A 26,119-nucleotide genomic window follows, 5' to 3' on the forward strand; every position below is an offset into this window, starting at 1 on the left:
AAATTTTTAAAAATTTAATAATATAATAATTGCTTAACTACTAAATCTGTGATATATATATAATTTGTCAAACCATTAATAACTATGCTGCTAATCAAAACTATTGTATGTAGATTTATTAACTAAAACCTCTAATAATTTTGTTAAATTTAATAGTTCAAACCTTTCACAAATTTCTATATATCAAACTTTTATTTGTTATATATTTCACTTACCAACAAATTGAGATATTTAAAAAAGGATGCACTATAAGACATCACGTTATGCAGTATTCAAAGTGAGATACCATAAATTATTTATTTATTTTCGAGGGGAAAAAAAGTTAATTTCATTTTGATCCCTATGCTTTTCATACTTTGAATAAATTTTGAAATTAAAACTTCAAATATAAACAAGAAGTTAGATGTAAAAAATAAATTAGTAAACTATATCTAGGCCTAGAAAAAAATAAGGAAAAAAACTATTGAGTATATGATCATCAATTAGAACCTTCAACCAGGACCTTATGTAATCATAGGGAAACATTAAAAAGATGAACATGGCCAACATGAACTTAACCCTCCACATTAGTTTACTTATTTAGAGAAATATGCGTCTTAAATTTAGACCCGACAAGAAGTGAGGGGTGAGACTTGAGAGATCGAATAAATAAATAAATAAGAAAAAAAATATAATTATAACAAACATAACAAAGATTAAATTGCACACGAATGCATATGTGCGTGGATTGTTTGTGACATTGTCGGCTTCTATTGTTCGGGGATCGCTATTTAAAAAAAAATGATAAATCTCAATCAGTCTCATGGACTCAATTCCTGGGATGATCGGTCCGGTCCCATGAAAGTTTCTCACCAAGGTAAATCGGGAAGCGCATACAGCGGCCAATCCAGATGTCTAGCATCCTTTAATTGCATTTCCCATTTGGAAAAAAATTCTTGCAAATACATCGTAGCTGGGGATCGAACCGCGGGTCCATAAGTCACAACCCAGATGTCCTACCGTTGCACCATTGTCCCGGGACGGGGATCACTATTTAAACTACAAAGCAATGCGTGTATTAGATCTCAATCAATCATTGTGGAAAGTTTGTATTTAATTAATTAGTTAAGTATTGCTATTCCTTCAAAATTAATACATTCAAATGGTATTTAGATTAATCTCTTCATCAAATTAATAGTATTATGAGTTATTATTTTGTCTTACAAATGAAGCACAAGTTATGGGCCGTTCATAGTTGGATCAGAGCCAGGCCGGAAAAGGCCTAACAACATCGTCTGCTACCTCACCTCTGCCGCAGCTCGACGTCCGACAATTCCTCGTCCGTCGCCACCCGCCCCCCTTGGCGCCTTCCTCCACTTGTTGATGGTCTCTGACTCTCTGATTAGGATTATGTTATGGTGGCGCCGGAGGCGGCGAGGTCAGTTCTGGAACGTGCGGGTTCATAATCTCCGTCGGCTGCTGCTGCGAGCGCGATGAGCGACGTACTTCAGTTGGCCGATCGAGTTCATGCTTTGGAATACTCCGGCGAAGCAACTCTTCAATTGTACGTGAAATGCTTGATTTATTCACTCAAAAGATAGGCGAAGGAGGGAGACAAATTACAGAATGCCTCCTATTCAGCCGTCCAAGTAAACCAATCCTTAAACTGTGAAATGAACATATATAGTGGCAGGATTGCACTTTGGTCAGGCATGGGAGCGTCGCCGCAGCAGCAAAAATCTGCATGCAGTAGATGGTATTATCATTACTCCTTTCATGGTCGTTTATATCTGGCAGCTTTCGTTATGAGCTCTTGTCATCGACAGGAATTTACTCCCACGCTTTCTATTTGATCTGGTCATTGGTCAAGATCAGTAGAGATGGGAAAAGCAACACTACTAACTTCGCCATGATAACATAAGGATATCCACCTTAGAACAAGTAAAACATTCTGTATGTTAAACGGAGTGCATCTCCCTGCTACACTGTGCTGATCTGTGTTAATTCTGGGGTTTGATCGAAGAACGACAATGAATTATATTGGGGTTTGTAATGGTCATTGTTAATCCAATAGAATACGAGTCAATAAAAGTCAACTAGTCAATCTAGCGCAGATGAGAGGCACGAGATGAGGAAGCAATAGCGGCCTCACAAGCAGCGAAACCCAATCCCCAGCCAAAGACTATCCATTGGCCAAGCAATCGAGCGAACACCAGAGAGGCAGAGAAGCAGCAGCGCTGAGAGTAGAGTGGCCATGGCATCGGCCACCTTGATCCCCGCCTCCCACCGTCTTCTCTTTTGCCCGTCGATCACTCGCTCCTGCGCTCGGCTCTCGCCGTCCAACACTGTCCCGTCATTCTCTCTTTTCCCAGCTCCAGCTCGAAGAACCGCCGGAGATGGCATCAGTGGTGGCCGCTCCGTCGTGTGCGCCGCAGTGGATGCGGCCGAGACGGTGGTCGTATCCAAGAAGAAGAGCAGCTTCGAGCTTCAGACCCTTACTACATGGCTGCTGAAGCAGGAGCAGGCCGGCATCATCGACGCCGAGATGACCATCGTGCTCGCCAGCATCTCAATGGCCTGCAAGCAGATCGCGTCTCTGGTGCAGCGCTCCTCTATCTCCAACCTCACCGGGGTCCAGGGCGGCGTCAACATCCAAGGCGAGGACCAGAAGAAGCTCGATGTCGTCTCCAACGAGGTAAATCATATCTCTCCCAATTCCATAAACTAAATTAAAGCTAAAGATTAAATTTCGATTCAATTATACAACAGGTGTTCTCAAATTGCCTGAGGTCGAGCGGGAGAACGGGCATCATAGCGTCGGAAGAAGAGGACGTGCCGGTGGCCGTGGAGGAGAGCTACTCCGGAAACTACATCGTCGTATTTGACCCACTCGACGGTTCGTCCAACATCGACGCCGCCGTTTCCACCGGCTCCATCTTCGGTATCTACAGCCCTAACGACGAGTGCCTCGCAGAACACGGCGACGACACCGCCGTAAGCTCAGACGAACTAATGAATACTTCCATCTCCATGGTTACTCTGCTTCGAGACTAATGGAATAGACCATTAACGCATTGCAGCTGGATCAAGTGGAGCAGAGGTGCGTGGTGAACGTGTGCCAGCCGGGGAGCAACCTTCTCGCCGCCGGCTACTGCATGTACTCGAGCTCAGTCATCTTCGTTCTCACCGTCGGGAATGGCGTCTACGTCTTCACGCTCGACCCCATGTACGGCGAGTTCGTGCTCACCCAGGAACAGATACAGATCCCCAAAGCAGGGAAGATCTACGCCTTCAACGAGGGGAATTACCTCCTGTGGGACGACAAGCTACGCGCCTACATGGACTCGCTCAAGGACCCAGGCCCCAGCGGCAAGCCCTACTCCGCCCGCTACATCGGCAGCCTCGTCGGCGACTTCCACCGGACGCTGCTCTACGGCGGCATCTACGGATACCCCAGGGACAAGAAGAGCAAGAACGGAAAGCTCAGGCTGCTCTACGAGTGCGCGCCCATGAGCTTCATCGTCGAGCAAGCCGGCGGCAAAGGCTCCGACGGCCACCAGAGGATCCTTGACATCCAACCGACGGAAGTACGAACTTAATTATCAGTTAACTTTCAAAATTTCCTCATTTCAACTTGCAAATTCTTGATTTCTTCTAATTTCTTTCTTTTTTTTCCCCTTCCCAATGTGACAGATTCATCAGCGCGTGCCTCTGTTCATCGGTAGCGTCGAAGAAGTGGAGAAGCTAGAAAAGTTCTTGGCATGAAAATGTTTGAACCGATTAAATCACCATGAAAGTATAGATTTGTTTAAAGGACGAATTACTTTGTGATCGCAAGGAGTTCATGTTTTCAGAAACAAGGAGAATCTTTGGATCATAAATATTTCCATTTAGTTATTTGTTTTTTTTTAAACATGAATTTTTCCAAGTGATAGATCATATAATCATCTTCTTGAATTATCCTTTAAAAAGAATTTTATATTATTTAAAATTAGTATCGCTTGGTTATTATTCTCGAAAATACCAAAAAGGTGCCGTCCAATTGTACTATAAAGATCCAGGCGTGTGAATTAAGCTTTCATCAATTGGACAAATAGTGTGGGCCAAGCCCCCTCACGATTCCTTCAGTTGGGCTAATTTTATGTATTACGACAGTGTTATTAATTACACATTGTTTTACTATAAATTGTTTAAATTTTATGTGAAAAAATTATTAAGACGATTAATATGTCAAATAAAAGTAAAAACATAATTAAAATAAAATCATTAAATATCAAAGTGATTTAATTCAAATCACCCAATGTGAAACTTAAAACAATTTATTTCGACAAACAAATATTTTCCAAATACTTCTGATTTTCATGAGTAATAATATTTAAGCTGTTGAAAAAATTATAAAATTAATTAGTTAGGGTGTGTATTTAGGAATTCCTAAAATGGTGGGCCATAGGAGCCGGCATTGAATGAACGCATTCATGACTTTATGTGGGTGCGCTACCTGGTTTTAACGTTAGGCAATTTGCCAAGTTTCATTAGCTGGACTCTGACTCGGATGGGACTATAACGGATAGGCAATAAAGGAGTGGGACCCACATTAAAACAAGTTACTCAGTTCTTTACTCTATTCTTTGCCCAGACAAGTCTCCTACGTTCCCTCTTAAAACAAGGTTTGCTTTCTCATTTTTGCAACGACAATCCGGGTAATTTCGTGAGTATTTCTAAGTGAGTGCTGTAGATAAAAGATCTAACTATGACAGGGATTCGCGTCAGGCAAAGTGGCGTAGTGGCTTACTCCTTTTGACATCGAACCCACTCCGCCGCCGAATCCCTCGTTTCATTTTTTTCTCTATTAAATCCCTCGCTGCCTCCGTTTCCCGATCCATTCTTCTTCCTCTTCTGCCGGCTTGGGGTCCTGTCTCTCCGCATTTCCTCGTGGTGAGCAGCGGCGACCAGCCATGGGCGATCACGGGTCCAAGATGGAGATCTCCTTCGCCGGGAGGTTCGCCAGCAGCGCCATCGCCGCCTGCTTCGCCGAGGTAACCTCGAAATGATCGCCTGCTCCTTCCGTTGCCCTTTTAGTTCCTGCTTGAAGTGTTTTTGCTCTTGGATGAATCGCCAAGTTGTTCTCGAAGATATTTCATGAATCATGATGGTAGAGTAGGTAGGGAGTACGGATTTTATTATCTTTGATTTAGGCCTGAGTTTCTGTCTTTTTTAAATCCTTTGTGAAGAGAGATTACAATATATTTTGGGCCGTATCTACAAGTAATTTGCATTGACATTGTTATTAATTTTATATGAGGTAAATAGGTTTCCTATATCATATTTTGCATTTCTTGTATATGTATTGTAGATTTGCACTATCCCTCTGGACACAGCAAAAGTGAGGCTTCAGCTGCAGAAGCAAGCGTCTGCAGATGTCACAGCCAAGCTGAAGTACAGAGGTATGTTGGGCACTGTTGCAACCATTGCAAGGGAAGAAGGAGCTGCAGCGCTCTGGAAAGGCATAGTCCCTGGTTTGCATCGTCAATGTGTTTTTGGAGGGCTGCGTATTGGGTTATATGAGCCTGTAATCTCAAAGTCGTTCATTAGTTGGTTGCTGGTTGGCAGCTCATTCTCATAATTCTGTAACATTGTGCTTGCCTGTATTTATTTGCAGGTCAAAAATTTCTATGTAGGGGAGAATCATGTCGGCGATATTCCTTTGTCCAAGAAAATTCTTGCTGGACTCACAACTGGTGGGTTTGTGTTAACATGATAGCTTTTCCTGAACCAGTCTAGTCCTCTTTATCCAGTAGCAATATGTCATGTTACTCGACTAGTCAATTGATTCGCATCTAGACAACTAACTTGTATAGAACGATCCAATTAGGTGCCATTGGGATAACTATTGCAAATCCCACTGACCTTGTAAAAGTGCGGCTCCAAGCTGAAGGCAAACTTCCACCGGGTGTACCAAGACGTTATTCAGGTGCACTGAATGCTTACTCCACAATCTTCAGACAGGTAATCATGCAAAAGATTATTGCTCAATCACCTCAAATATTTGGTGGTGATTGTTTCAATATTATAATATAGGAAGGACTTGGGGCTCTCTGGACTGGTCTTGGTCCTAATATTGCACGAAATGCCATTATAAATGCTGCTGAATTGGCTAGTTATGATCAAGTCAAACAGGTAAAATTTCTCATTTATACGTCTTGCCATTTTTTTTTTTGTTTTAAGTCTTTCTCTAATCTTTAATTTGATTTCACCAAAATATAAATCTTTTTTTTTTGTTTGACAGACAATTCTGAAAATCCCTGGATTCACAGATAATGTATTTACTCATCTTTTATCTGGTCTGGGTGCTGGATTCGTTGCTGTTTGCATTGGTTCTCCTGTTGACGTGGTGAGTTTGTAGATCAATTACATTCCATCTTATGTTAGCTAGTTCCATTAAGAACGCAAGTGTTTTGGATAAACAGGTGGATTGGGCGTTTTAGTTTTTGGATAAATTTGGCTTCAATTTCCTTGCTTACTAATCATTTTTATTAACTAGACTCAGTGTGCCTTAATTCATTGTTAGAATAAGGCCTGAAAATGATTGGGCACATCAATACCAATGCATGTTAAATTGAATTTTTTTTATCCCTTTGGAAAAATCTGAATTTGTGAAGATCAAATTCTATAACCTTAGATCAAGATATTGAGAAGATGTAGATCAGGTTATGAACTTGAAAAACCCTTAACTCTTGGTGAATAGTGTGTTTAAAGGGACAGTAATGAAATGTTGAAGGCGTGGAACATCATTTTGGCATTTATGATATTTGTGTCACTCTTCTAATTGAAGTGCTTTTGTCAAATTTGAAATAATCTTGGAATTTATTCAGCGGAAGTGTTCTTTTGGATACTTTCTCCTTGGTTAACTGTATTAGATGTACAGATTAACATTTATGGAAGAGTTCTTGATATTGCTCTACATTTAATATATGTCTTTCTCATGATCAGTTGAAAATTGAAATTATTGCAAGTGCAGTACACAGAGTGGTTTTAAAATAAGTGCATTATTGCTAGCAGCATTCATATAATCCATTTTCTATGTATCCTAGTTTTCCTTGTCTTTCCCTACGCTATGGAACCTTAGAGCTATTCTTTTGATACTTTATGTGTCCTTTTGCAATTATGTCAAATAGCAGTGATATATCTCTTTCGGAATTCATCATACATTCTCTTGACTTTTTAATATCTCTTTTCCCATTTGGTTTTAATTTTCCTATCTATGAACATCTTAAAATTATTTTTTGGGCCCTTTAATAGATACAAAGCATTCATCAAATTGAAAGCTTAAAGTTGCTGACATTTTCTTTTGTTTGCCGTTGTTACTTTTTGATTACCCAATTTCTTCTGCCTTTTATGTATAACTGAGCCAATTGATATCACGGAAACTGTATTTTTGCAGGTTAAATCTAGAATGATGGGAGATTCTGCATACAAGAGCACTCTTGATTGCTTTGTTAAGACAATGAAAAATGAAGTATGTTGAATTCCCCTCGATTCTTTTTCTTCTTCTAATTTTATTGATCTTTATTGTAGCGATTGTTAATTACTCAGTTGCATGTATTGATTAGGAAGATTAGTTAAAGGAGTAATTAATATGGAGTTAATGATTAATTTATCTCTACAAAATCAAGCTGGTCTGGTTCTAGCTTTGTCAAGCTAAATACTTCCTTTCAAAAACATGGCAAGTTAGAATTAATAATTGTAATAATAGGTTTGGTTGTGAAGGATGGTATATCCCTTTCTTTTCCTCAAGTGAGCTCTATACCATATCTCATCATCCCCATTTACGTCCTCTTATGCTAATTTGTTTTGTCAGTAAGAATGATCTGAAAGAACAAGCTCTGTATATATATATATATATATATATATTTCCAAAATTTGAATCCCACTTTTTCAGTTTGTCATGTTGATAACATGGTTATTATCTATACACCAAGGAAAACTGACATGAAAATTAAAATTTTGTACTGTTCTTCAGGGACCTTTGGCTTTTTATAAAGGTTTCCTTCCAAACTTTGGTCGTCTTGGATCATGGAATGTGATAATGTTCCTAACACTCGAGCAGGTAATAACGACTGCCAATCTTCCACTTGCAATTTGGCCAATTTATATATAGATGTTCTTATAAGTAGGAATATAGCAAGCTAAGCTACATTTGTCGAGTAGCTTACACATAAAACCTTGGTTACTTGACAAACATATTTGCTTTGCACAGGCTAAGTTCTCTTCTGACAATATGTTTCTACATTTCATATCTTTTGTGGACAGGTCAAAAAGCTATTTGCAAAGGAAGTTCCCCATCAACACTGACATTCTGCTCATTTTATGAGTGAATAAAATGATGATTATTTTGCATGAAGTTTCAAATAACCTATGGATGGGGTGAGAAAAAAATTTGAGGAGTTCCAGGGCGCTCCATCAATTTACAGATGACATTTGAACTAGTTTCTTGTTCCGACGTAGGAAGATTTTTTCAGCTTTTTAATTAAAAAAAAAAAAACAAGAAGCAGCAAACTGCCAGGATATCACTCTTTTTTTTTAATAACATTTTACAAAAAAATTGCACTATTTCTAAATATGTGCTTCTCTATGTACCCCACAATATCCTTGTCTGTGCCTCTAAAAGATTGTGCTTGATCGCAAGTCAATTTGAGACAAGAATTTTTTAGCTGCCAGGATCTATGATTTTATAATGCAAGCTAATAGAAGTATGAAATATTCAACTTGAGATATTTTAAAATTAAAGATAAGATAATTTTAATTTCCACAACGTGCCAACTTGAGCAGGTGGTCTGCTTTATTTCAGAAAATTTTCAGGTATTTTGTTTTTCTGCTCATGTCCATAATGGACAGATGCATATCAAACAGTTTGCCATTATTTTTCTAAAGCTGGAAGTGGCACAGCTATGTGTTCTTCTACACGAACATAACATTAATAGGAAAATTGGTGCCAATAACAACTAATGACACCGAAGTGCCAAACTTATTCATCATCTCATTTGGAGCACTGCGTTCACGTTGAATCCAGTGGCTCCTCATGGCACAGGGCAGGCTTTAATGTCCCATATTTCATTTGCATACTGGGAGATGGTTCGATCACTGCTAAATTTGCCGCTGCCAGCCGTGCTCAATATCGACATCTTTAGCCATCTTTTTCGGTCCCTGAAGAAGGAGAAACGATGTACAGAAATTAAAGGTGGTGGAATAGAAGATAAACATTTTTAGTGTGGTCTTCAAATTTAGACATTGAACAGAGACAAACCACATGGTAAACAATTTCTAGGTGGCACTTGAGTGTTTTCAACCCCCACAAAAGAACGAGATGTTGTCTAAACACCTATTTCAAAAGCTAATTAGCAAAATCTATGTTACTGTGTTGGTAATAAGTCAAAAACATGAAGTTAACACAATGGTTAACACAATGGCATAAATAAAGATGAGAACATATTATATATGTGAAATCATTTGCATGGTTATATTTATGCAACAAAATTGTTAGAAGGTCCATTGGTCTAAAAAAAGATCAAAACAAGATCATCATCATGATCATTAACCCCAACTATCTAGGCTCTACGTGGATCTTCTCCACTAAACTCCTGATCATTAACCATATCCAATAAAAATTTTCAGATCTTTTTACAGACAAATACAATAACAGAAGTTAATTTAAGAGCACCACAGGTGTTGCAAATGAGGGAAGGGAACATCAATGACCTACATATATATACAAGCATATCAGCTGAATAATAAATTACTACCATAGGCGCATTTCACATATCTAACAATGGTATATGTTGATATCATATAGCCATCAAGCAAAAGCCTTAACTTTGAATTATTTAGTTTAGCTATATAAATAGTCACCAAAAGCATCTAAAAAAGGAAATAATTAAATTTTGAAGATAGTTTCCTTACTTGTATGCTTCATCCACAGAAGACTGGGCCTCGATATAACTTGGGAAGTCATAACCAACAAGAAAATAGTCAGCACGTCCATAGCCGGAATTTCCTTCCAAAGAATCTAGAAGAGCGCTGTAGTCGTAGCTACCAAACGCACCGCCCCTAATAAATTGTTTGGCCTCTTCAAACCGAGGATCTGGCTTGAACTGTAAGCATTTACAGGATATGTTTAACAGTCAAAAGCTTTTGGTAACATTAAGATGATCCATATGATTAACTGTGGCAGAAAATGTGAATGAAATATAAGGTGAAATGAAACCCAGAATCTCAGTTAAAGCAAATCCAATCATGATGGCTTCTCATTAAATTATGTGGCTTAATTTCATTTTGCAAGTATTGTTTGATTAAAAACATGATCATGGAGATAAAGTAATTATTGCAATTATAAACATGTCATAAAAATTCAAAAATATTTAACTGATGATGAATAACAAAGACAATTACCAATCCGTTTTCTCTATCTTTCCGAAGCTTTGCAACTTCATCAGCTTTGGCACCAAAAAGGAAGAAATTATCTTCTCCTATTTCTTGTCTGATTTCCACATTTGCACCATCTAAAGTACCGATTATGAGGCAACCATTCAGGGAAAATTTCATGTTGCTTGTCCCACTAGCTTCCATTCCTGCTGTGCTGATGTGTTGAGATAATTCACTCCCAGGAATAAGCAACTCAGCCACAGAGACATTGTAATTTGGTATGAAAATAACCTGGAGAATCACAAACTAATTGTAAATATTCAATAAATGCAAATCTCTGCAAATACTTATCACTGCTCATAACATTAGATGGAAGTTATCTACATGCTCGCTGAGAAAGGAACCCCAAGATGAAGATTTTACAAATCATATTTAGAGTAAAATTAGAATTACTATCCTCCAGTGAAAGAAAGAGACAAGGAAGTTTATGTATTCTTGGTTTTAAGAGAAATATGAGAAACACGACCTTAGAACACTACATGAAATAATGATAGATACCTGGAATTAAATAGCAATCTCTTTTGTCAACTGATTGTTCGTTAAGTGTTCAATAGAAATATTTTGTCTGCCCTTTCTTGTTGCAGCATCTAGTAAGTCAAGTATGAAGAAAACATAAGTTAAGCAAATCCTACCTTCAAATAGTTGTTGATTTCTGGATCATTGTTGACAACAGAACCAACATCATTGACCAGCTTGACAATTCTTTTAGCATTTGTATAGGTTGCAAATGCTTTTCCACCAAGCATGACAGTTCGTGGTGTTGTTTTCTTTCTCTCTTCAACGGTCATTTCCTACATTGTTGGAGACAATAGTCATAACTCATAAGACAGAATCTGCAATAAAATCCATATATAATATTAATGGGTCCCATAATCAACTAGTGAAAGCTAGAGCGATTGACTGATTTCATATTCATGTTGAAGCAACAAATTTTGTACAATATTTTTTGTCATTTCAAAATTTACCAATCCTAGCCAAATAGGTTCGTAATGTAATAGCATGACTTGAAACGGTAAACAATAATGAAATAAGGTAGGGCTGTACTAAAAATTCAGTTAGCTAAAACAAACTTTGCGTGCTTGGTGCATTTTAATTATATAATGTAAATGTTCCAAAAATGGAATGAACTTTATAGTAATTGTACCTTTAGTTTCTTGTATCTATAGACTGTTCCCAGAATATTCAGAAGCTGTCTTTTGTATTCATGAATCCGCTTAATCTGTATGTCAAAGAGGCTGTTGGGGTCAATAGACACACCTGTAACATGCAATACATACTGTGCCAAGCGATGCTTGTTAGCCATCTTGGCCGAAGCCCACTCAGCATGCAACTTATCATTGTCAGCAAACTGTTGAAGATATGGTCACAAGGTCACAACAATTCAAATTGTGCAGCACAATTAGTAAAAATATATGTTCCACCATACATACTTGACGAAGACCAGAAAGAAGGTCAAGATTTGTGATCCATCCATCTGTTTTGAGCCATTTGGTGATGATATCACTCAGTTCAGGGCTACAAAATTTGATCCAACGACGAGGTGTAACACCATTCGTTTTATTCTGAAACTTGGCAGGCCATATTGAGAAGTAATTAGCAAATAAATCTGCCTTCAGAATATCACTGTGTAGCTCTGCTACTCCATTCACCTGCAAATGTAATAACCGTACGTCCTTGAGAATATCTTACTAATAAAAGAGAACTATACCTGAAATGCACTAGAGATGGGAAGAGAAAAATATGTTGTAGCTTAAGAAGAAGTTCTTATGCTTTCCATCCCGAGAAAAGTAACATTTGAGGTTATCGCCGTAAGATGATAGATTCTAGTTGTAAAATGGTAGCACTGGAATATGCACTAATTAAAAATGAATTCATACCTTGTGAGAAGACACTACACACAAATTAGCCATTCGCACCACAGGTTTTTGAGGATTAGAGCTATCTAAGATCTGCATATCGGAAAGCTTGCTCTCCATGCTACTGAAGGTGGAACGAATCATGGCCAGAAACTGAAAAACCAGAATGCTGCAAAAAGTAAATCTATAACTTACTAAGACAAATTAGAAAGACAAATGGCTTACCCGCTTATCAATCTCTTCAATGATTTCCATATGCCTTGGAAGGAGCTTATACATAACAGCTTGTGGCCATTTTTCTAGTGCCTCAGGAAGAACAGTGTGATTAGTATAAGCAACAGTCCTGCAGTAAGATTTTCAAGAAAATCAATCTCCAAAGAGGAGAAGTACTAAAAAAATTTAAAACTATCATTATTAGAGCAGAGATAGAAATTCAATTATTAGTATTTACAAGACCATGAAATACTACTGAATGCACCTAGTTGTCACATCCCAAGCTTCATCCCAACCAAGTTCCTCGTCATCCATCAACAATCGCATTAGTTCTGGTATTGCAAGTGTTGGGTGAGTATCATTGAGTTGAACAGCAACCTTGCTAGGAAAGTCAGACCACTTCCAAGCCGTGTTCCCTTCCCTCCTCTCCTTGAATCTCATTATAATGTCCTGCAAATTATGTCAGTATAGCACCATATTAGTGTCAGAATAATAGACGTTTTGGATATGATAAACAACAAGAAGCTACAAGTCCCAATTATGTGAGGATAGCTACATGAATTCTGTCATTGAACTCTGTTGTAATACAATATTGCTAATAATGTTTAGATATTTTAAATCACTTTTAATTATGTTAAACAAAATTTTCTACCTCTACCTTTCATGCTTTCTTTTAAATGATTAACTTGCCTAACAAATAATTTATTGGTCATGTTTGAATTATATCCATCAGCTTATTGTCTCTTATTTTAGTATTAACAAGAAGTCTAGAGCTACACCAACTTCTCCCTAGTATTAGTATTTCTTATTTTGACTTTTATAGTAACTCTACACATCTTTCTTAGCATTTTAAGCTATGCTACTAACTCATATACGCATTCGTTCCTAACTACTCAGTAATAAAATATGGTTCATCACTGCACAGACATTAATTTTTCATTTTAACCTAAAGACATACAAATATCATACAACTCCAAAAGCTATTATCCATTTAACCATTCACTTATCATCCTATTGATGATGTCTCCCCAATTCCTCTTGCAATTTCTTTTGTCCGTCCATCTCAACTAAGGAATTGCATATCATGAATAAGAGAAGGTAGAGGGAAGAGAACAACACCTAAAGTTAGCCAGTCAAAAAAGACACATTTGAAATCTATTTCTTAAAGCCCTTATGAAACTGACTTTTCATGGCAATGAAAATGGAAATTTTCTTCCAGAGGTTACACAACTGCAATTATTTTCCATTGATCTACACTGAGAAGTGAGAGTACATCTATACACTAGATACCGCCAAGTTATATTGACGTGAGGAGTTCTTAAGCTACCAAACCAAGGGCAAGTGCTCTCATAATGTAGAGGCATGTGAAACACCAGATATACTTCAACCTAATTGATTTATATTAGATGGCTTTGAACCATAGAGTATTGTGCCTCAACCTGCAAGGATCCAACATACCTGCAGTGAAGCACTGCAGAGGAAAAACTGTTGTTTCAATCGCAAAATTTTGCCATCTTCTGTAGCATCGCCAGGGTATAAGACTGCACATATCTGAAATTAATATTTAATACAATCAGCATAAGCAAACAACACAATTATATAACTGCAGAAAAAAGAGAAAAAAAAAGTAAAAAAAAAACGATGGACAGCTCTGGCCGCTTCAATTGAAATAGAAAAGTCTCATAAAAAGTGCCAAAAGTAAGTTGATATACTAAGAAAAGGGTATATTTTGAAATTATTGAATACCCAGGAGATGCAGGCATCCTCTAAATATCTTGAATATCTGAAACACTAAGTTCTGACAAAATGTCTTGAAATGGCACAAAGCCACAGACATCTTATTATCATACGGGCTGAAATTAGAGAAGAATAAAGGAGTATATGAAATATGTATTTATACTAGACAAGCCAAGAGGATGTTGAACTCGGATTAGTTAAATATACAATGAGCTTGCTTTATCTGTTCTGTATTCATGACTTGTGAACAGATATATTTATACCTGCTGAGCTTTTGAATGGAGCTGAGAAGCAGATTCATACTTCCCCTCATTAAATTCGAACAAATTGAAATCTTCAGCACTGGATTTTGCTTCCCATAGGCGGAGGCTGATAGTATTTTTGGTGTTGTATCCCGGGATCGGTACATCATATGCCAATGCCTGTATTACCTCTCCTCCAACCCATTTCCGACTTTGAAGTAGAAACAACAATAGAGAAGCATCAGTCCAAGATATGAACCATCACAAAACAAATAAACATGTGTAAGTGTGCACGTGTGATTCTAACATTTTATGCAAGTCCAGTCATACAGTTGTATCAATATGACCCTTAATGAACTTGGAACACATTTTACTTTTTCTGCACCAAAAAGTTGAAGAAGATATGGATTCCAAGTCAAGCAAACTGACTTTGTAGGTCATGAAGATCAATTAAGGAATATATAAAACTAGCAAGTGGCACTTGTCACTCTACTTGTTAATTGTTATGCTAGCAGAAGAGGTAGATATCCAAACCAATTCCTGTACATAGCAGTAGCACATACCAGGTAAAACATCTTATCCATCTCTCTGTCATAAAACGTATCATATAACCATTATTAATCAAAAAATCATACTTCCATGTATTTCTGAATGTATGTACTTTTGGTCACTGAACACCATCATTGTTCTTTCTGATTAACAAAACAATTGATCCAATAATAGATTCCTCAATATCTATTACGTACCAGACATGTAAAGGTCAAACAGGCATTCAAACAATTAAATATTAGCTCCTTAATTTAGAGTAAATTTGATAAGTCAGAAACACTTACGATCCTGTAGGAGAGACCTCAACATGGCCAAAAAATCTAACAGGGTACAAGATATCATGCCTCACGATCTCCCATGGACTGAACTTCTGTCATATTTAATATCAAGATACATGAGCTCTTCTTAAGAGAGTTCAGTAAAAAAAATCAGGAAGAATGGAGTAGAAAGTACCTCGAGCCAATCTTCAGCTACCTCTTTTTGTCCCTCCTTAGAGATCAGTTGCTTAAATAAGCCATATCTATACCGCAAGCCATAACCCCAAGCAGGTAAGTTTAGTGTTGCCATTGAATCTAGAAAGCAGGATGCTAGCCTCCCCAAACCTCCATTTCCCAAGGCTGCATCTTTTTCCTGTTAAGGAATTTCCTTTGTTAACGTTGCAGGAAAGCTACTAGTGATTACAGCCAATTATCCCATTTAAAACATTATTCTAAATTTTTTATCTAAAAAATATGGCTTCCTGTGGATGATATACCCTGAACAAAAGTCGTCATAAATGTACAGAAACATTCACAGTAGTTAGCGTATTACTCAATTAATTCAAGAAATGCTTCAATAGTAATGTCATGTTTTAAGCCTAAAGGGATGCCTAAAGGCGATCAACATTAAATGTACAATATGTGACAGAGAACATAATGGTTCGATTACATCCTTACATGTTTGTCTTTCTCAGTCACCTCTATAAGCTCCCCTATTAGGGGGGAAACAATATTTTGCCACTTCATGAAGGCCCTCAAAGAGTCTAAACCGTAGTCCAATAGCACTCTTTGTCTGTCTACTGTATTTTGTGATCCCGACTCACTCTCTCCTTTTTTATATTTATGTTGTCTCTGTAACTATTGAAATGAGCAAGGGATTGGAGAATCTACAGATAGTTGAACTTGTGAAATCTATTACCTGCTCTGCAATGTCTTCAAGTTCATAGCCCAATTTTTTCAAAGCATCTACATATGCCCCAGAGAGTCCAAGGTTACCGATAGCATTGGTCAGAGCACGACCCTGTAGATACTCCATTGACAGGTAGTATGTTTGTTTGGGATCAACTTTGTGAAAATGCAGGAAAGTTTCATTCCACCTCTGAAATTTAACCGCATCAACATAAGATCAACAACCATGTAAAATAGAACAGTCAAGAAATAAAGATGCGTATGCTGGTTGCACAAGTCTCACGTGAATCAGGAGATCACGAACACTGTCTGCAGTGGCATAATAGGCTTGCTCCGGATCAAACTTAAGAGGGGAAAAGTGAGGACTGTAGCGGGCATGGAAGGCGATGTTGGATGCAATATCCGATGGCTTTTCAGCCAAAGGTTGAGCAATAGCTGGAACTTTGGCAGCAGGGATTGCAGCACTGCCATCGGTAGTTTCTTTGTTATGCGCCATGGGCATGCTCCCTGAAGAATACACAACCAAACCATGCGATAAGCCGATAACAGCAAATTATGATGTAAAATCACCAAGTTCAAAACTTCAGAAGCTACTGGCATCCCAAAATCACCCACAGAGGAAAAGTTATCATTTTTCTAGTATTAAAACATAAAAAATGCGATAAGATCAATTTGGCAACAATCTGATGCCATGAGTTCCATATATATATATATACGGAACAGATGAAGAAAACCAAAGTCAAAAATTTGTATAAAGAAAACTAGGTTAGAAGCTACCAAACTGTCTGCTAAGGGTGGCAGGCGCAGGCTGAAGTCCCGAAACCACAAACAAGGGCTTCCTGATGCACCTTTCGCCTCATTTGGAAGCGAAACCTTCAATGGGTTGATAAAGCTTCGAAAGCGGTGGAGTCACCACGTGACCGGACGCGGGAGATCCGAAAAAAAGTAAGAATCAACGGGTAAAATGGAACATCAGGGGAGATATTTTCGCGCGGCAGCATCCGTGAACGAGCGAGAGTGAAGCCGCCAGTTGAAGCGGCGAGGGAACGAACGGTAGGGGAGAGAAGAGGACAAAAATTGATGGGCTTGGGAAAACATAAAATAAACAAAAAGATATCGTAAAATAATACAAATATTAAGGGGTGTGAATGAAGTAATGGCGAAAATATGGGCGGCCCTTTCTCATAAAATTTATAGAACTGCAAGCAAAGTATAAAAAAAAAAGATTGATAATCTTTTATCTTTTAGGGATCTACTCCATTATAATCAATTCATCTACGTCTCAAAATTATTAAAAAATCAAACCCTCATTAGCAAAATATCAATTTGCACTTCAGGGTTGCTACAAGCATTTATAAAATTACAATGATATAGATCAATAAAATTGGCCACTCTTCAAAAACTCAAAAGAAATACAATATATTATTATTATTGTTAATATAATACATATAATATGCCCTCTGGAAACTCAAATCCGCGTTACATGATCAATCATCATATTATTATTTGATGAATTTTCATTTGATTAAAATTAAAGTTGGGCATGACCGTGAATACTTAAATAAATCATTAAACACCTTGCCTGAAATTTATCCATTAACAGGAGGCTAATACAAATCAAGACCACTAAAATTAACAGGAGGCTAATACAATAAATGTATTAGAGAGACTGAAAGGCTGTTGATAATGATCAAAATTAAGACCCCTGCCATCTTAAAAATCGGAGACAACTTTACTAAGTGTCAAAGAAACAAAAAAGTATATTGCTGATATAGCAAATCAAGTCGGCACATTTTTTGTATGCAATTTGATATGATTCAAGATGATGCAAAGTCATGTGCTTATGTTAAAACAAGTCACAGGTGTCAGCCAATTATTGATTATAAATTATAAGTACACAACTGGGAAAAATGGAAGATCATATAAACTTAGGCTACATACAATAACCACCCCCCTAAATTTTTAATCATGATCCATTAAGCAAGAGGCAGCAAAATAGTCATGCTTCTAAAGTATAAAACACAAATGTTACAAATGATTGCAAACCTAACGACAGTTATAAAATTGCTTGATCTTAGATATAGAAAAAATATATATATAAAACAAAAAAACGAGGAACGCGGAGTTGAATACGCCTATTCCTGTTCTTTTGATCAGTGGAACTCTACTTTAAGATGTGCGAACTCAATTTGTAAATCATCTTTGACTTGTCATCTGAGCCTTAGGCACTTGAGGGTTCTCTTTTACAATGAAAATAAACTTTTTGTAGGTCGGCCCCATTGGTATTCTTGGGGAAATTCTCGTGTGCTAAGGCAATCTTGATGCTTCTTCAACTTCTGTGACCTGAAAACCAAAATATAAGAAACAAGCAGTCTTAGAACAAAGAAAAATTGTGAGATCTCTCGTCATATAATAATTTGATTGGCAATGTGAATATTGACATCTAGAATTCCCTTGAAATTTTATGTTTATTTACGGCATAATTGAGAATATGGTTTCAAGTGTTGATCCGTATCAATCAACATAATGGTCAAAACATTACTGTTCAAGATGCCAATCAATATCAGTACAATGTCGGCACATTTAAATGTTATTATGACACTAGTGCATTCAGTCCGTATAGTCCAAAATAGGAAGATTCAGTTTCCATAAATCATCATGTATTCTGTCAAAATAAAACTCTATTTAAAAAACATAGGTGAAGTATTGATTGAAGCACCAACAATAATAAAGAGGAGTGATGTTGAAGCTGACGAAACCAAATGCCCCTGTAGAAGTAATATCTACAATAAACAAGTAGAAGTCAAGAAGTTATATTTTTGTTACTTGTTGCTCCAAAATGTCAAAAAGTTATATTTTTATTACTTGTTGCTCTAAATTTTTAATTTAATTGTCTAACTAATTACAATAGATTTACATTTGGAATAAAGTAGAAGGAATTATAGGACATCGACATGCTTCAAAGCTTTCCAAAAGTTTTAACACAGTATGGTTAGTATGGTACTGAAACTTTATTGTTCTGACTCCTATACATTAAACCTTAAGTTAGACTTCAACTAAGTTAATGGAAAAAACAAATGGAAATTAAGCATATAATGAGGTTTAGAGATTTAAGTTGAGTCCCAATAAAGGTGATTAAACTTCCAACTCCTATGCTACTCTATATTTACACTTGTGCTCTCCAAAATGCTGAAACAGTCTATGGAGGAGAAAGGAAAGGACTTTACCCTATCAACATCCACACAATCTGAAGCATGAGTCTTCAAGAACTTTGCCTTTTTCTTTACTGCAACTCTCTTCTTTTTGGGATCCTCTTCTTGCTCATCATCGTGATTCTCTTCATCTGAGTTGATGTACTCGGGCGTTAATCTACTGTCAATGCTCATTCGTCGCAAGAGATAAACATTGAAGTAATAGTTTATCAAGTCTTGTCTACTTTTGGAGCTAAAGTGAGTTGGAATAGCTTGCCAAATACTATTTCCTGACTCATTTTCTCGTCTCTTGAGGGCATCAAACCAAGCTTGTTCCTCACCTGTCCATGACTCAGAGACTTCTTCACCCATGTTATCAAAGCCCCATTCAAAGAAAGCTTGGCCTAGCTCGGCCTTCAGTTTAAGTCTGGCTTCACTCACATGAGATCTGATGCAGACTATTGATCCTGGGGAAGGGCAAGCACAACAATTTGTTTCTCCTCGAATTTTTTTGTCAAATTCTTTCGTGTCATTCTCTTGTGCTGGCCAAGTTAGAAAGCCCACCCACTTATTTATTTCAGGATCCTCGTTGTAACTAGAAATGCTTGTTTCACTGGGTGGACCCATCCAAGCAGGCACATCAGCTTGGAAATTCAATCCAAGTCCAATGCGCTTTCTGCGGGTGCGAAGATGCCGAATATTTTCATTCTCATTTTGAGCAATCCTTTCAGACCTCCGTTTTGGCTGAATCAGTTTTTCAACAGAACCAACCTTCCCTTTCTTCTGTAATCCTACTGAGTGTCTCCTAACCTTCTGCTTTTTCTGGAAAAATATCATTCAGTTAGCAACTGCACAAACAAAGCAAGACAAATTCCCATATAAGCATGTAGGATTCCTAATGAGAGTAGATATTCCAGAATATGGGCTAGGTTTTATTACAATGACAAGAAGAAAACTGAAAATATCATGGAGATGAGAGTGGTAAAGATTCATGTTTGAGCAGGAATGTTCAGGGGTAAATAGTGGCACTTGAAATGTTATCAGACAATAGTTTTTCTCCTCAAATACAGAAATATCTTTAACATGAACCATTGTCACTTCTAATGCATTTCCTTTATGATTTAGGAATGCCAATGAGCAAGATAACCTAGGACTATATGCAGTAACGACCATAAACATATGATGCAAATAAGATTGTGACAACCTCTTTTCTTGTTAAAGGAGGTCCATAAAAATACCTTTCTTTTTTCTTTGTCCATACCTGAGTCTTAAACTTGAAAGTACCAATTTTATATCATTACATGTTTGGTCAGACCAAAGTCAAAATAATACGAGTATCATGAACATTAAAGCTAAAAAGCAAAACTGCAAGGTTTTGAATTTAATTTATGATATACAATTCTATACGTTTTGAATCAATAGAATACAAATCTTCATAAATAAAAACTTTTAATCAAGAAAAAAAGAAATAAATAAAAATTCAAAAAAAAATTAATAAACTGAAAAAGAATGCCATGAAAAGATAAATCATCTCATAAATTTGGGGTAACTTCAATGAGCACAAATTAAAGCAGTAATATAATCATTATGTCACAGCAACTTTTGAAAATAGTATACAAATGTAAATTCTTTCGTTATATCAACACCAACATAAACAGTGTTAATCTCAACTAGTAGGGGTCAGCTATATGGATTTTTTCCTCAATCAAACTATATGCTGCTTATACCACTAGTCATTCTTTTATTGGATATAAGACAATAAAAATTGATTAAAAAATAGCTGAGTCAGATCCAAGCTCAGTCACTTAGATTTTCAATTGGACCAATATGTTCAAAACACCTAACCTTAGATTAACACCCTTACATTGATACCTTGGATCTACATGTAGATCTTATTGCCACTTCTATAGCAAATGTTTGTAAAGTCTGTTCCTATCTCATTCATGGAGTTCCTTACTATCATTCAGCATTATCAAAGTAGGAAAAACATATAGAAGATCAACCTCCATACCTCCAACAGATCTTCTACATAACCCCTCTCCCAATTTCTCAAATTCCAAAGACATAGGAATTACAATTTATAAGGGTGCTACATATAGTGTTGGCATCATATTTCTAATAGCAATATTCTCACTAGTGGTTTTGACACATCTTCATAACAAGTGTTGACCAAGTACGATCAGGCAGCATGAGTTAGTGGGTCTTTTCAATATACTGCTCACATCATTGCTGAACAAGCAGGACGACATTAGTGCATTACATATAAATATTAGCTTTTTAATTTTTCAATAATTATTTCAATTGTATATTAACATTGATTTTGGTTATATTATTTGTAATTATAACACATGATACCAATTCAAATATTTCAATCATATATTATTTGAAATTATAATCGATTTTGAAGCCTTTTCTGGATCATAAATCAAATAAAATTTTATTTTGCAAGCTACTCAGAGTCCACTAGCTTGTTGGCTAAATCATTGTTGACTTCATTGATCCATCGAACACCTACGTAATTCCAATTTCACCTTTTCAATTGCACAGCAATTACTGAGTGTACGGTTGCCAAGTGGGCTCCATGATGCCCCTAGCTTCTCATAACATTGCATGCATTCCACATTTTGGAAGTTATCAAAGATCATGACTGGAAACTGCACGATGTCTTCCCAACAAATAAAAATTCCTTCTTCAAGCATGATTATATGTGAGTGATGTATCTTCTGCTTCTGCATTTGGTTAATTCTTTGCTGGGGATTCTCAATTGGTGAATTCTTGGTTATAAATTCAAATGTTAGATGGGAATTGTTAATTGGTGTATCTTTGGTTTATAACATCAAATCAGTGTTCTTTCTTCTTCCGGTTATTTTTTAACTAGTCGGTGAGCATTGAATCCAAGTTTATTTCATTGTCTATTCAGTTTTATGTGCATGATGTAGTATGTCTTTGATAATCAAGTCTTTCTGATTAAGAAAAGATTTCAGAAATTCTTCTTGACATATGTATCTTTGATTTAGGTATATTTGATCTTAGATAAATCAGTTTTATAATTTTTAGTTTAACATTCATAGATCAAACATGCAGTTAAAACAATAAATCAAATAGTGTGATAGATGATAGATCATGGTATTTTTCTGTTTTTTTTCTTTCGTTTTGCTGTAATAGATAAAGAATTTAATTTAAGTATCTAAATAGTTTCAATAGTCAAAGAGTAATAATCTACAAAAATGTTCCAGTCTAAACTCTCTCAGGAATTGGACTTTGGCAACCAATTTTAATCTATGAAAAATCAGTATGTCTTCATTTTATTTCCTTCAGAATTGATTTCAATTGGATGTTAAAATAATTATAATTGGCGATATAAATTTAAAAATATAATATTATTAACATATAATGCATATATATATATAATATTTCAAGTATTATGTATGAATTCCAAAAAAATCTAAGGTTCGTCTATATATAAAAGACCTCTCTGAAATAGTGATTATGTTAAGATTACAACTAAGAAAATGTTAATTATTGTCAATTTCCCAATAAATTAAGCTTTCTTTTCCAACTTTATGATCCTAAATATATTTTCTTTATATGATGATTAGCATTCAAATAAAAAATTAATTAAAATTTGTGTATGAACTAGATTGGGCAAAAATCAAAGGAGGGGCCCTTAATTTCATTATCATCAAAGTTGCTTCATTTTGAAAAAAATACCAAAAGGGCACCACGTATTTTGGAAGCACCCTTGTCTAACGTTGTTGTAGCAGCTTTGACCAAAGTTGCTCCAACATGAAGCCACTTTGCAATTTCATGATGTTAAAAATATACATTTCGTAATTTCATGATATTAAACATACTTTATTTTGATCTTTATGTTTACTTATTTAAATAGATAATAAACTAGAGCAAACTTTCAGTAAAATTTTTAAAAACTATGTTTATTTTAACTGTAATATTATTTTAATTTAAATACATACGATATATCAGGATATTATTTAATAAAATCAAACTTTTTAATTAAAAATTAATGATACAATAATATAAAGTTATTAATACATAATCCAAGAACTAAAAATAATACTTAATCAATAATTTTTTGTGTTACAATAATTTGATATTACTTTTAAGATTATCATTTCTAACAATTGAGTTGGAATTCAGTTTCTAATATCTTCAGATCCATCCTATATTCGGTGAGCAGAACAATGAGAATTAAGATATAGTATTCCGAGCAGGAAAAAGGATTTGGAAATCTTTTCAAAACTGATCAATTTGTGTATAATTCCTGGAAATTTATGATACCAAAAAAAACATATAATACCAAAAAATCCATAACTAAGACTTCAAACACAGAAATGGAATTCTCATTCTCACTTTCGTGTTTAAATGGAAAAATAAAAATTTGAATTAGAATCAGAGTTCTTTGAAACTTTATTTTCTGATGTAGAATTGAAATTGCTTTCCAACAGGAATAGTTCTAAACAAGATGTCAATAATTCTTATCTATTATTGAGTTGGAGTTAGAAATTAGTACCAACATGTTAGATAACGTACTTGTCATTGGCTACCCAGTTTCTGGACGATATAATCATTACCAGTAACACATGGCTGTTAATTAAATTAAAATTTTCTAATCACCCTATAATAATGTTGATGAATCACTATTTCAGGTTTCGCTAATTGTTCCTGGAGAATAGCCGTATAGAAAATCTTCAAATCAGGGTCTTCTGTCCATTGCAGGTACTCTGTACTATATCTAAGTGGCCAGTAAAAAGAATGGAAGAGGAGAAAGCATCATAAAAGTGTGGATCAAGTAACCTAAAACCTAAACTATGCCTCTATGCTGCACAAAACACCTTTCTTTCGATCTTGTTCATTATAGATCAAATCCAATTAACAAACAAGAAGAAAAACCAGGGAGGCGACTCTAGATTACCTCAGGAGGAAGAGGGAACTCCCTCATCTTGGTAGCATCATCCAGAGTCCGGAACAGCGTCTCCCGAGCTCTCAGCACCTGCGCCCCCACCAACTCTTCCTTCTCCACCGCCCGCGTGCGGTCACGGGGATCGATCGCCGTGCCTCTCAACCACGTCACCAAGCTCGCCAGTTCCGCCCTCGTCATCGTTCTGGACCCGGATGGGCCCACGTCCGAGTCCCGATTCTCCGCCGCGCAGCCGACCACCCTCTCTTCCGGCACTCGAACGACGTCGCAGTGCATCCCGTCGTTGCCCGGAGTTAACAAGCTCGGATCCGGCGCGCCTGGGACGAGCGGCTCGGGGGAAGGGGCGGGGAAGAACTGGTGGAACTGCGGCGTGGAGGGGCGGCCGGAGAGGGGGGAGGCGGAGGGGATGCGATGGAAGAAGAGGCCACCGACCACTTCCTTCTCCTTTTCCTTGTATTCCTCCCCCTCGTGGGCGGCGCAGCCGGAGATCAGTAGCGGGTCCAGCGCGACGCCGTCTTCACAGATGTAGACGCCGGCCATCGAGCCCCCGCTGCGACAAGAGGACGGAGTGAGGGAGGAGGTCAAGCGCGAGGGAAAGGGAAGCATGGTGAGGGTGGAGAAGAGAGGCACAGCACAGGCACAGGCCGCAGGCACAGGCAGAGGAGGAAGAAACGAGGAAAATTAATTAATTAATTAATCATAAATAGGGTAAAATGATATCTACCCTCTTTTGGTGGTGTTTGCGCATTTTCCTTCACTTTCGAATTCGTCATTTAAATGCTCAATCCTTAATTAATTTAAATTGGGACACAATACTTGAACTGAGAAAATCTATTAATCATATTTTTTTCAAAAAAAAAAATCGATCTTTAAATCTTGAAAAAATGATTTTTTATACCATTTAAGGTACCAAGAAATAGTCAAAAACATTTATTTTCCAATTCTAATTCTTAGTTTCTTATTTTTTAAAATATATATAAACATTTACACTGTTAGGAATCTGCTTAGCTTGAATTCACGCGGAGCAAACGAAAATAAATAAATAAATTGGACGTTTTTTAAATTTAAATTTACCTTTATAAATTATATTTTAAATTGAGTCAGATCGTATTGTACTATTAAATACCCCGCCATTTCTGAATATTTCTTGCCTTTTCCGTATATTTTTTATTTCTAGGAAAATTGTGGCTTTAACAAAAAAAATTAAATAAATAGTAGCGTGGAAGTACATTACGTTGAATCCGGACTCGAGACTCTATTTTCTGAGAGGGATAAAAAAATTAAGGATAGAATTGATGAATGAAAAAGTAGAATGAGAACATAATAATTATTTGTTGAGTTGTCTCAATTAATTATTTTGTTGAGTTGTTTCCTTAGGTGGAATGAGAGTAGCAAACATTATTTTATCATCGTTAAGTGACAATTATATCCTTCTTAATCATTACGCTTTTATTAATCCTCAACTTTTATTGTATTTTCAATAGATCATTTTTTTTTCTTTTGCCATCGTAAATAGAGTTTGATCGAATCAAAAAAAAATATACAATTAACGAGATTATTAATATTAAATAAAATCCAAAGTGAGCTATAGCTTTACTAACAAGAAATATTAATTAAAGATTATGGAAACACGTTGTCAATACCAGATAACTGAGTTTACACAACAACTTGAAGACTATGACAGTGACAATAACCTAATTCAAATATCTAAAAAGAATCATAATTGATGCAAATTATTTTTAAAATACTTTTTTTAGAAACTTATTAA

At 36.4% G+C, this 26,119-nt stretch overlaps 4 protein-coding genes across 4 annotated transcripts; 2 read left to right on the top strand and 2 right to left on the bottom strand.

The window, feature by feature from the left end:
* The first annotated feature begins 2,165 nt into the window (after positions 1-2,165).
* On the top strand, positions 2,166-3,876 carry LOC141833087 (fructose-1,6-bisphosphatase, chloroplastic). Its single transcript, XM_074720484.1, has 4 exons — positions 2,166-2,674; positions 2,749-2,973; positions 3,060-3,566; positions 3,673-3,876. Exons 1-4 carry the CDS (start codon positions 2,234-2,236, stop codon positions 3,742-3,744), a joined length of 1,245 nt encoding a protein of 414 aa, XP_074576585.1. The 5' UTR covers positions 2,166-2,233; the 3' UTR covers positions 3,745-3,876.
* Positions 3,877-4,834: 958 nt separating this feature from the next.
* On the top strand, positions 4,835-8,599 carry LOC141833330 (mitochondrial uncoupling protein 1-like). The gene is made up of 9 exons (XM_074720745.1): positions 4,835-5,015; positions 5,333-5,548; positions 5,639-5,717; positions 5,852-5,985; positions 6,058-6,156; positions 6,266-6,370; positions 7,421-7,495; positions 8,000-8,086; positions 8,290-8,599. Exons 1-9 carry the CDS (start codon positions 4,935-4,937, stop codon positions 8,329-8,331), a joined length of 918 nt encoding a protein of 305 aa, XP_074576846.1. The 5' UTR covers positions 4,835-4,934; the 3' UTR covers positions 8,332-8,599.
* A 174-nt stretch (positions 8,600-8,773) lies between these two features.
* Positions 8,774-17,220, bottom strand: LOC141832956 (alpha-glucan phosphorylase, H isozyme). Its single transcript, XM_074720323.1, has 16 exons — positions 16,999-17,220; positions 16,505-16,728; positions 16,232-16,411; positions 15,509-15,685; positions 15,340-15,425; positions 14,528-14,717; positions 13,986-14,078; positions 12,793-12,977; positions 12,540-12,657; positions 12,336-12,467; positions 11,889-12,107; positions 11,603-11,806; positions 11,091-11,249; positions 10,426-10,689; positions 9,937-10,127; positions 8,774-9,183 (listed from the first exon to the last, which is right to left on the bottom strand). Exons 2-16 carry the CDS (start codon positions 16,721-16,723, stop codon positions 9,057-9,059), a joined length of 2,544 nt encoding a protein of 847 aa, XP_074576424.1. The 5' UTR covers positions 16,724-16,728; positions 16,999-17,220; the 3' UTR covers positions 8,774-9,056.
* An 842-nt stretch (positions 17,221-18,062) lies between these two features.
* Positions 18,063-25,001, bottom strand: LOC141833510 (uncharacterized). The gene is made up of 3 exons (XM_074720975.1): positions 24,346-25,001; positions 19,449-20,234; positions 18,063-18,564 (listed from the first exon to the last, which is right to left on the bottom strand). Exons 1-3 carry the CDS (start codon positions 24,955-24,957, stop codon positions 18,529-18,531), a joined length of 1,434 nt encoding a protein of 477 aa, XP_074577076.1. The 5' UTR covers positions 24,958-25,001; the 3' UTR covers positions 18,063-18,528.
* Between the last annotated feature and the right edge of the window lie 1,118 nt (positions 25,002-26,119).

This window comes from Curcuma longa, chromosome 8, assembly GCF_044706935.1.
Source record: "Curcuma longa cultivar G26 ecotype Majalengka, Jawa Barat chromosome 8, ITB_CL_G26_1.1, whole genome shotgun sequence".
In the NCBI taxonomy this organism is placed as follows: domain Eukaryota; kingdom Viridiplantae; phylum Streptophyta; class Magnoliopsida; order Zingiberales; family Zingiberaceae; genus Curcuma; species Curcuma longa.